Consider the following 12364-nt stretch of genomic DNA (forward strand, 5'->3'; position numbering starts at 1 on the left):
TTACCTTGTGTACCAAATGTGTCATAAACTATGATGTCCCATCATAGTTTGGTCTTTATGACTAATTCCTCTCCTCTGGCATATGCTGTAATCCTTTCTTCTTCTTCTTCTTCTTTTAAATCTCTAGGTAACAGTTAATTCCCGGGCAAACCAGGATCTTGCCATTCTGTGTGAGGTTCGTGACAGCAATAAACGAGCACATAAGATACAAGGAGAACTGAAGAGCCTAAAGTCCAAAGTATTTGGTCTGGAGAATGAACTTAGACTCTGTTGATACTTACTTTTAGAAATGGCCCTGGTCTGTAGTGAGTCTTTTTTGTGAAATCTGAGAAAAATGTCATCTTCTCCCAGAAACTGTGGGCAGAGTTGACTAGAATGGTGGTACCCATTATTATAAAGACAGGGTGAAGAATCAGGGACCACTAAAAAAAAAACCATTCTTGCATACTAAACTGTATCATTTTTGCTGTCCTACTCACCGTTTTTGCTTTTTTGTATGTGTGTTTTGTTAGTCTGGATTATAACCTAAATTACTTAGAGACCACATATTTTTCCCATTTATAATGAGAGGTTTTTGTTTTTTAAGAAGACAGTGACCGTGAAAACTTAAGAAGGAAGGATGTTTGCTATGAGCATGGCTGAGTGTCATTAGGAGGAACACTTTCCTTGAGGAGACAAAGGAGTGTGAATAGGCAGTAATTCTGCTATGTAATTTTCTTCACTTGCGAGTTGGGAGGCCTGAGTTACTTTTATGGACACCCAATCTCAAAGTTTCACCAGAGGGCGATAGAGACCCTGCTCTTAGGCAAAATGTACCTAGGAAAATAAAGTTGCCACTTTGGTTAAGAGTGAGTAAAACTTAAATAATCCTTGTATGAAAAGTTAAGTATTGTACCAGTAACATTTTTAAATAATTTATATATTTTAAATTATTTTTTAATAAAATATGTAATGAAAATATTGTCTTTGAGTTTTCTATAATTTCGTGTTAAAAGCACATTTATACTTTATTAGTGACTTGGTTTACTTACTTGTTCCATGGTCTCTACAGTTCTGTACAAGTAAAGTTTTCCTAAATGTGTCCCTTGAAGTTGTCTGGTATTGGAGGTAGCAAAGATAGTACTAAAGATGATGACACTAATACTTTTCCATTTTTCCATCTATATCCTCTTTTAGGAAAATTGCTATGCATTTGAGACAAAGTAATTGTGTGTGTACGTGGACAGCCTCTGGGAAATTAGTTGGTCTTAGCTTAGTATGGCATCTTATGATTTACCCAGGACAAACCCATAGAAAGAACTTGGGTTTTCATATTTGTGTTAAGGAAAGGGGTAATTAAGTGGTCGGTAGGAGATGCTACCTTAAAAAAAAAAGAGCTGATGATAGCAGATCAGGTTTTTTTCACTAATAAATTGAGACAGAAATTCCTAAAGGGACCAGTCCTATGCTTTAGAGCAGCAGTTCTCAACCTGTGGGTCGCGACCCCTTTGGTGGTCGAACGACCCTTTCACAGGGGTCGCCTAAGACCATCCTGCATATCAGATATTTACATTATGATTTATAACAGTAGCAACATTACAGTTACGAAGTAGCAACGAAAGTAATTTTATGGTTGGGTCACAACATGAGGAACTGTATTTAAAGGGCCAGAAGGTTGAGAGCCACTGCTTTAGAGGGATGTACATAGTGGATGGTTCTTCCTTGTGTCCTAATACTTTAGGAATTGGCTTTTCATTACTTACGCTTTTGATGCTGGGCAAAACATAGACTCTACTGAATCATAATTTCAGAGAAAGAAGGAATTAAAGATCATCCTATCTAATAATAGACAAACATGGTAATTGACCATACCTTCGCTACGCCTCCCATGGGCTAATCAGCACAGTATGCAAATTAACCACCAACAAAGATGGCGGTTAATTTGCATACATAGGCTCTGAGCAGTGGAGCGAAGCCTGATGGCCCGGGGCCAGTGGAGCAGCTAAGCCTGACGTTTCCAGGGCCGGCTCCAGCCAGAACTTGGCCAGAGTGAAGGCCTGGGCCCCGGGTGCCAGAGGCAAACCGGTGCCAGCAGCCAGGGGGAAAGGAAGGCCTATTGCACGAATCTCTTCATGCAACAGGCCTCTAGTCTATATATATAAAGGCCTAAGTGACAAAATGACCGAATGACTGAACAACTGGTTGACTGGTTGCTATGATGTGCACTGACCATCAGGAGCAGCCCCCCAGGGTGGTCAGTGCACTCCCACACAGGAGTGCCTCTCAGCTGACCTATGGGTGCCAGACGCAGGTCTCACAGCTGGCCACCTCAGCCCAGAGACCACAGCAGAGCAGCAGCGTGCCTACCAAGCAATGGTGGCAGCAGGCACAGTGGGACCAAGATGAGTAGGAGTGGCAGTCGGCGTTGGACTGCCGGTTTTGGCCCAATCCCCACAGGCTATGCCAAGTGACCTCACCAGTGCACGAATTCGTGCACGGGACCTCTAGTATAATGTAACTTTTTAATTTTATGTATGACTCTGAGGCCTACCACCATTGACTTGAGCTATCAGTTGATAGTTATTAACACCTGGGCCTCAATTCCAAAGACATTCATTTTCATATTAACTACCCACTAGTGTAGTCAATCTCTAAACATCATCAGTTAAAACTACACCATCATCAATAGACAGTATAGAGTAGTGGAAAGAGCCTGCGTGGGCTTTGGAGAATCACACATGTGGATTCAATCATGCCTCTTCTTAAAACTCAAGGGTCTAGTCCAGGGTCCTCAAACTTTTTAAACGGGGCCAGTTCACTGTCCCTCAGACCGTTGAAGGGCCGGACTATAGTTTAAAAAAAAAACTATGAACAAATTCCTATGCACACTGCACATATCTTATTTTGAAGTAAAAAAACAAATGTTTTCGGCAGGCCGCTTGTGGCCCATGGGCCATAGTTTGAGGACCCCTGCGTCTAGTCTCTTCACCTGTAAATTAGAGGTGAATCTACCTACTTCAGCAGGATGATTATGAGGATTAAGAGAAAATCTAGTATCCAAAATATATAAAGAACTCTTACAATTTAACAATAAGAGGACAACAACAAAAAATGGCCAAGGGATCTGGATAGACATTTCTTTAAAGAGTATATATAAATGGCCAACAAGCACATTAACAGATGCTCGCCCTGGCCAGTGTGGTTGGGTTGACCATCATGCTGTGCACCAGGAAGTTGCTAGTACGAATACTGCTCAGGGCACTTGTGCAGGTTGGGGGCTCAATCCCCAGTAGAGGCCGCGTAGGAAGCAGCCAATCGATGTTGCGCTGTCACATTGATATCTGTCTCCCTCTCCCTCTCTCTAAAAATCAATAAAAACTTATTTTTTAAAAAAATTATGCCGAGCCCTGACTGGTTTGGCTCAGTGGATAGAGCGTCGGCCTGCGGACTGAAGGGTCCCTGGTTCGATTCTGGTCAAGGGCATGTGCCTTGGTTGCGGGCACATCCCCAGTGGGGTGTGTGCAGGAGGCAGCAATGAGATGTTTCTCTCTCATTGATGTTTCTAACTCTCTATCCCTCTCCCTTCCGCTCTGTAAAAAATCAATTAAAAAAATATATTTAAGAACATTATGCTAAGTTAAAGAAACCAGACACAGAAGGCCACACATTGTATAAGCCCATATACATGAAAAGTCACAATAGGCAAATCTATAGAAATAAAGTAGGTTAGTGGTTGCCAGAAGCTGAGGAGGGGGGTTTAGAATGAGGAGTGACTGCTAATAGGTGTAGGGTTTCTTTTTGGGTTCACAAAAATGTTCTAGAATTAATGGTGATGGTTACAAAACAATAAAAGCCACTGAATTGTATACTTTAAAAGGGTGAATTTTATGGGTTGTATATTTTTTAAAAGCTTAGTGAAATAGCTTAGTTTTGTGCCTAGCATATAGTGGGTATTCAATAATGGTTAACTATTATCTATATTTTGGCTTGAATTGACTTCCTATCAAGAGCCCACCATTGTTAGTCAGATTCCAATATGCATTTATCTTTTTCAAAAATATGTTTTTATTTATTTTTGAGAGAGAGGAAGGGAGAGGAAGAGAGAGATAGAAACATCAATGAGAGAGAAACATAGATTGGCTGCCTCCTCCACAGCCCCCACCAGGGATTGAGCCCAAAACCCTGGTATGTACCCTGACTGGGAATTGAACTTGGTGCATGGGTCGACACTCAACCACTGAGCAACACCAGCTGGGTGCAACATGCATTTAATACCATTCATTTCTTCATTCAGCATCTTATTCTGAGATGTTTTGTATGTACTAGAAATTGTGCTGAATCTTAAATTTATAGAGAACTTGAAAACAGTCTTTGGTTAGGGCACATGCAGGAGGCAACCAATCAATGTGTCACTCTCACTTTGATGTTTCTCTCTCCCTGCCTCATTTCTTCCCCTCCCTCCTTCCCTCCCTTCCTTCCACTCTCTCTAAAAATCAATGGGAAAAATATCCTCAGGTAAGGGTTAACAACAACAAAACACACACACATAAAACAGGAGAGAAGGAAGAAACTAAGATGGCGGCATAGGTAAATACCGGGAAATTGCTGCCTCCCACAACAACTTCAAAAATACAGCGAAAAGACAAAACAGACATCATCCAGAACTACAGGAAGGCTGGCTGAGTGTAAATTCTACAACTAGAAGAAAAGAGAAAAGCACACTGAGAGCCAGAGGAGCTGCGGAAGTAAAGTGCAGAGGTACAGAGGCTTGCGCGCGCGGAAAGGGGCTGGCACCTGAGGACGCAGCTGTATTTTTGAATTGGGAGGGAGTGACAGGCTCCTGACTGCTCTGAACTCTGGTTCCGGGAAGTCTCTGGGGACCCAGGACTCATACGGGGAGAAACTGGACTGTTTGGCAGCAGGCAGAACTCAACTTGAGTGCGGCTTTCCCTCAGAGGTGCTTGCAGCAATTAAATTACCGGGACACTGAGACACGCGGCCCCTTAGGGCAGGGCTGAGGATCCACCATAGCTGCTTGCTCTGCCCATTGATTCCCTGAGACCCCGCCCCACCCAGGCCATGGCAGAGGCTTTTGCATATGAATGCCCCGGCCCTTTGCAACCTGAAAATTACCTAAAAAATTGCAGCTGGGCCAGACAGACCCAGAATTTCCAAGAGAAGCCCCAAGGCCCCACAGCAGCTTGCACTGCTTCACAGCTGGGCCTCATCAGGGCACCTCCAAACTCCAAAAAAAAGAAGGGGAATCTGCAGTTCTCTTCATAGCTCCTGCTTGGTAACCGCAGGCTGAGGCTAAATTAGCACCTCCTTAGATCCAAGAGCCAGTGTACCCAGTTGTCAGAGGGGGACCATCTGGATTACAACTCCTCAGATCCATGGGGGACACACTCAGGGGGCAGACTCAGTGAGCACCAAAGCCCCAATGAAGCAAGTCTTGCCCCAGAAGGGTGTCTTCAGCACAGAAGTTCTCCCAGGGCAGACACAGCTGATTCTCACTGCCAATTGGCCTGGAGTTCAATTCCTCCCAGTGATCTTACAGCAATCAGGGCATAACTACAACAAGACTGTGCACAAAGCCCACAAGGGGGTGCACCAAGAGTGTCCACCTCAGGTAACTGGGGAGGCTGAGCCACTGGGCCCTACAGGACACCTAGCACACAAAACCACTCTACCAACACAGGGAAGCATAAAAAATGCGGAGACAAAGAAACAGGTCACAAATGACAGAAATGGAGGAAAGCAAACGACTGGATATAGAGTTCAAAACCACATTTATAAGGTTTTTCAAGAATTTTATGGAAACCGCCGATAAATTTAGTGAGACCCTGGAGGATATGAAAAAAGACCACCTAGAAATTAAGCATACACTGACTGAAATAAAGAATAATATACAGAGATCCAACAGCGGACAAGAGGATCCCAAGAATCAAGTCAAAGATTCGAAATACAAAGAAACAAACAATACCCAACCGAAAAAGAAAAAAGAAAAAAGATTCCAAAATGATGAAGATAGTGTGAGGAGCCTCTGGGACAACTTCAAGTGTACCAACATCAGAATTATAGGGGTACCAGAAGAAGAGAGAGGGCAAGATATTGAAAACCTATTTGAAGAAATAATGACAGAAAACTTCCCCTACCTGGTGAAAGAAATAGACTTACAAGTCCAGGAAGCGCAGAGAACCCCAAACAAAAGGAATCCAAAGAGGACCACACCAAGACACATCATAATTAAAATGCCAAGAGCAAAAGACGAAGAGAGAATCTTAAAAGCAGCAAGAGAAAGACAGTTACCTACAAGGGAGTACCCATACGACTGTCAGCTGATTTCTCAACAGAAACCATGCAGGCTAGAAGAGAGTGGCAAGAAATATTCAAAGTGATGAATAACAAGAACCTACAACCAAGATTACTTTATGCAGCAAAGCTATCATTCAGAATTGCAGGTCAGATAAAGAGCTTCACAGATAAGAAAAAGCTAAAGGAGTTCATCACCACCAAACCAGCATTATATGGAATGCTGAAAGGTATTCTTTAAGAAGAGGAAGAAGAAAAAGGAACTCTTACCATTTGCCACAGCATGGATGGAACTGGAGAGTGGATAAATACCACATGATCTCACTCATTTGTGGAATATAATGAACAACATAAACTGATGAACAAGGACTGATCCAGAGACGGAGAGGCATTGATTGGACTGTCGGGCCTTGGAGGGAAGGTAGGGGAGGGTGGGGGTAAGGGGGAAAGATCAACCAAAGGACTTATATGCAAGCATATAGGCCTAACCAATGGACACGGACAACGGAGGGGGTGGGGGTGAGGGCATGAGTGGGGGGGCGGGGGGGTAGGGGGTAACGTGGGGATAAGGACACATATGTAATATCTTAATCAATAAAAAATATATTTTTAAAAAAACAGCAGAGAAGGTGACTTAAATGAGGTCATATTTGAGCTGAATTGTAAAAGTGAATTTGGAGTCAGCCAAGAATTTGGGCATTCTAGGTAGAAGGACAATATGTATGAAGGCATGGAAGAATGGAATGTTTTGGAAAGTGTAAGGACAGGAGACAAAGTTATGTAATATAGGACAAAAGAAATACATGAATTTCATTTAATACAATAATGTGAAGTCAAATATTTCATTACCTTTTGCATGAATTGAAAACTTAAAATGGGAATAAACGGCATCAGAAATATTTAGTGATATTCATGCATTGAAATAATTTGAAGTGCAAACTCAGTTTCTTAAAAGTTAGGGTGGAGCAGAAGCATCACACATTAACAAATAAATGAAATGTTTATTTCCTAGGAAATCCTTATACTGCAGATTAAGGCAAGGAACAGTCACTTAATACCAGGATTTACTGCAGGATCTGCAGGAACAAAGCAAAGGATGGTGCAAAAGATCTTTACAAAAGAGCCATCAGTGTCATCTACTTTGCCTTTTCAATTTTGTCTTCTAGCCTACATATGAGTAACTTAATAATAAGTCACCTTTTTAAAAAATATATATTTTTTTATTGATTTCAGATAGGAAGGGAGAGAGAGAGAGAAACATCAATGATGAGAATCATTGATCGGCTGCCTCCTGCACGCCCCCTACTGGGGATGGAGCCAGCAACCTGGGCATGTGTCCTTAACTGAAATCAAACCCGGGATCCTTCAGTCCCCAGGCAGACGCTCTATCCATTGAGCCAAACCAGCTAGGTCAAGTCACCTTTTTATCCATTGAAATATATGTGATTTTTTTCCCAACAGAATAGCCTATTACTATGTTATTTTTGGTCCAGTCTAATGCTTCTCACTGCCTCTCCACCCACACCACACTAATTGGACTACTAAGATTTACTATAATATTTGCAACAGAGCAGACAGTACTGTTACAGCTCACTGCATACAGAAAACAGACAAGAGAAGATGGCTAACGTCCCTATCCAGAACAGAAATTCAAGGCCTGAGCTAAAGGGACATTGGGAATAGAGAGGAAGGGACAGATTTAGAAGTAGAGTGAACATCGCTTCCCTATAATTGATAAGATATGAGGGTTAGGGAAGAGTTAAGGCTAATTCTCTAAATCCAAAGTTTCTGGCTTGGGGAACCATGTGTAATGACAGCATTAACTGAGATATAGCATATCTCAGTTGTGAGAAGCAAATTTCCAGTAAATTTGAAATGAGGTATTAGTGATAACGGAGGTCAAAAGAGAAGTTAAGATTAAAGATAGAGATTTGGAATTATTGGTATACAGAATTTAAATCATTGATTCAAATTAGGCTGTGGATGAGTCAGAGAAGGGAAGCATATAGAATAAGAAGAGGGCCAAGAGAGAAACCTAATGGTCAGAGGAGATACCTAGTAATAAAAGAATGGTCTGAATAACAAGTTTTCTGGAAACCTAGAGAAATGAAAATCTCAAGAAATAAGAGGCTGGCAGTATTGTTACTTTGGGGAGGAAAACATAAATTAGAATTGAGATTTGGCAATTTAGTAACAGGTGAATTTAGAGCAATTTCAGTGAAGTGGAGATAGAGGTCAGCCCATATTAAGTTGAGAGATGAGACAAGGAGGAAGATGGAAGTAGCTTTAGAGTTGATAAAAACCCAGGAAAGGAGTTTTGATGGTTTTTGGTTGGAGAAGATGTAACATACTTATAGACTGAAAGGAAGAAACAGAGGAAGGTATTGAAAATAGAGTAATGAGAGGGGGTGTTTGGGGAGAAGATGCTGGAGGAGAATGAGAGCCAGTGTTGAAGGAGGCAATAAGAGTACATAAGGGGTGATTGTGTCATTTTTTATAGAGGAAATAAAATCAAGGCCATCCACTGAAAGAGAGATGGGCATTGATGTGATGGGGAACTTGATGAAAAGAGTGAACATTTGGAAATATAAGAGGGACCTGATAAGGGGCAAGTGATAGAATTATGAGGGATAGGTCTTTATGAGGGAGGGATTAATTGAATTAAGTTGACTGCCAATGGAAAAATGTCTAGGATTGCAGCAAGTCATAGTTTGCTTATGTTCCTTCCTCACTTCCCAAGAAGGTAGGGACACAGAGGCAAAATGAGTCTACTAGTAAAATAGGCAAACCAGACAGCCAGTTGGCCTGGAGGTCAAATCCCCCCAGTACTAACTACAACAATCAAGGCTTAACTACAACAAGACTGTGCACAAAGACCACTAGGGGGTGCACCAAGAAAGCATAAAAAAATGCGAGACAAAGAAACAGGACAAAATTGTCAATGGAAGATATAGAGTTCAGAACCACACTTTTAAGGTCTCTCAAGAACTGTCTAGAAGCCGTCGATAAACTGAATGAGATCTACAAGAAATCTAATGAGACCCTTGATGTTATGATAAAGAACCAACTAGAAATTAAGCATACACTGACTGAAATAAAGAATACTATACAGACTCCCAACAGCAGACCAGAGAAGCGCAAGAATCAAGGCAAAGATTTGAAATGCGAAGAAGCAAAAAACACCCAACCGGAAAAGCAAAATGAAGAAAAAATCCGAAAATACGAAGATAGTGTAAGGAGCCTCTGAGACAGCTTCAAGCGTACCAACATCAGAATTATAGGGGTGCCAGAAGATGAGAGAGAGCAAGACATTGAAAACCTATTTGAAGAAATAATGACAGAAAACTTCCCCTACCTGGTGAAAGAAATAGACTTATAACAAAGAGAACCCCAAACAAAAGGAAGCACAGTGGCCCTAACTGGTTTGGCTCAGCGGATAGAGCGTTGGCCTGCGGACTCAAGGGTCCCAGGTTCGATTCCCGTCAAGGGCATGTACCTTGGTTGCGGGCACATCCCCACTGGGGAGTGTGCAGGAGGCGGCTGATCGATGTTTCTCTCTCATCGATGTTTCTAACTCTCTATCCCCATCCCTTCCTCTCTATAAAAAATCAATAAAATATATTATTTAAAAAAAAAGGAAGCACAGAGAACCCCAAACAAAAGGAATCCAAAGAGGACCACACCAAGACACATCATAATTAAAATGCCAAGAGCAAAAGACAAAGAGAGAATCTTAAAAGCAGTAAGAGAAAAAAAAGTCAGTTACCTATAAGGGAGTACCCATACGACTGTCAGCTGATTTCTCAACAGAAACTATGCAGGTCAGAAGGGAGTGGCAAGAAATATTCAAAGTGATGAATAGCAAGAACCTACAACCAAGATTACTTTACCCAGCAAAACTATCATTCAGAATTGAAGGTCAGATAAAGAGCTTCACAGATAAGGAAAAGCTAAAGGAGTTCATCACCACCAAACCAGTATTATATTAAATGCTGAAAGGTATTCTTTAAGAAGAGGAAGAAGAAAAAAAAAAAAAGAAGAAGAGGAAGAAGAAGAAAAAGGTAAAGATACAAATTATGAACAACAAATACACATCTATCAACAAGTGAATCTAAAAATCAAGTGAATAAATAATCTGATGAACAGAATAAACTGGTGATTATAATAGAATCAGGGGCATAGAAAGGGAGTGGACTGACTATTCCCGGGGGGGGGGGGGGTCGGATGTGGGGGGTGTGGGAGGAGGCTGGACAAAAATCGTACACCTATGGATGAGGACAGTGGGGGGGGGGGGGGGCGCGGTAAGGGCAGAGGGTGGGGTGGCAACCGGGTGGAGGGGAGCTATGTGGTGAAAAAGAGGAACAACTGTAATAATCTGAACAATAAAGATTTAATTTAAAAAAAAAAGAGTCAAGACTGCCTGGCCAGTGTTGCTCAGTAGTTGAGCATTGACCTATGAACCAGGAGATCATGGTTCGATTGCCGGTCAGGGCACATGCTCAGGTTGTGGGCTCCATCCCTAATAGGGAGTGTGCTGGAGACAGCTGGTCATTGATTCTCTCATTATGGATGTTTCTATCTCTCCCTCTTCCTTCCTCTCTCTGAAATCAATTTTTTAAAAATGAGTCAAGGTTGAACTGTTCAGTCTAGAGTTTTTTTACTTACATTAGAGTGATTTTCCCACTCTAGCCCTACACCTCCTGAACCTGATAGGCTCCTGCAGAAAATAGCTATGTTCTCTATGTGCAATCAGTTCTGTTCTTTTTCTTCATATGCCAAAGTAGTGAACTCCTTTCCCCCAAAAATGACCTTATAAGAAAGTCTTCTTTCTCTACATGTTCTCTGCTTAAATCCTCTATAACATCTTTGGGGTTCTGCATTTTACATCAACTCAGTCTCACTAGACCCCTCTTGAGTTTACCCCTCCTGTCTCCTGGTGCATCAGAGTCTTACCTTCTGGGCACTGACATTTGGGGGTGCTGCCCTGTCCACATCTGCACGGACATTGTCCCTGCTCTCCTGCTTCTTAGCTTTCTGTGCTCATCTGACTCCTGTGTCTGCTGGGCATGCCCAGTCCTTATCTTTGACCTCTCTTCCACTTGTCTCCTCAATGTTGCTGTTCCCAGGATTCTGACTTAGACTCTCTCCACTAGTCACCCGTGTCCTCTCTCTACATGATCTCATGCTTTTCCATGACTTCAACTGCTAATGGTTAGAATGTTTTGGGGTTTCTTTTCCTAAAGGTCTCTAAAATCAGGAGTAGAGAAGAGGCAAAGTGTGGGTGGCAGCCCAGAGCGATGTGGAGAGGGCTGTGGCTGGGGCTCTGCAGAGGCACTTACTGTTTTCCCCCCTTGATATACCTCAGGGGCACTGGTAGGGAAGTGAGTGCCACATCTGCCCTGGCCCCCAAGAATGGCCCCCTTGGCCTGTCTCCAAAAAAGGTTGGTGATGACATCGCCAAAGCAACCGGTGATTGGAAGGGTCTGAGAGTTACAGTGAAAGTGACCACTCAGAACAGACAGGCCCAAATTGAGGTAGTGCCTTCTGCCTCTGCCCTGATCATCAAGGCCTTCAAAGAATTGCCAAGAGACAGAAAGAAGCAAAAAGAAGAAGAAGAAAAAGAAGAAGAAGAAGAAGAAGAAGAAGAAGAAGAAGAAGAAGAAGAAGAAGAAGAAGAAGAAGAAGAAGAAGCAGCACAATGGAAATAAGCATTTTTGATGTGATTGTCTGCATTGCCCGACAGATGCAGCACCGATTTTTTAGCTAGAGAACTCTCTGGAACCATTAAAGGGATCCTGGGGACTGCCCATTCTGTGGCTGCCATCCTCATGACATCATAGATGATATCAACAGTGGTGCAGTGAAATGCCTAGCTAGTTAAGAACTACAAAGGAAAATGTTTCCATTAAAGATTATTAGACAACCAAAAAGTAATAAAATAAAATAAAATCAGGAGTAAGGTCTCTTGAGAATACTATGGAATTTAGGGGAAACTTACCTAAATGCAAAATATTCAACCTAGACAGCCAAAACACAGGGATTGGACATTGTATAGCAAAGGGTAGCTGACCTA

General features: G+C 42.1%; 1 protein-coding gene across 1 annotated transcript in view; it reads left to right on the plus strand.

The window, feature by feature from the left end:
• The window catches only part of CCDC77 (coiled-coil domain containing 77), a 43265-nt gene extending 42339 nt beyond the window's left edge, over positions 1-926 (plus strand). Inside the window, exon 13 of the mRNA XM_059683912.1 lies at positions 128-926. Within this exon, the coding sequence (XP_059539895.1) occupies positions 128-274 (147 nt within the window). The 3' untranslated portion in view covers positions 275-926. The remainder of the gene's footprint in view (positions 1-127) is intronic.
• The last annotated feature ends 11438 nt before the right edge of the window (positions 927-12364 follow it).

This window comes from Myotis daubentonii, chromosome 2, assembly GCF_963259705.1.
Source record: "Myotis daubentonii chromosome 2, mMyoDau2.1, whole genome shotgun sequence".
In the NCBI taxonomy this organism is placed as follows: Eukaryota; Metazoa; Chordata; class Mammalia; order Chiroptera; family Vespertilionidae; genus Myotis; species Myotis daubentonii.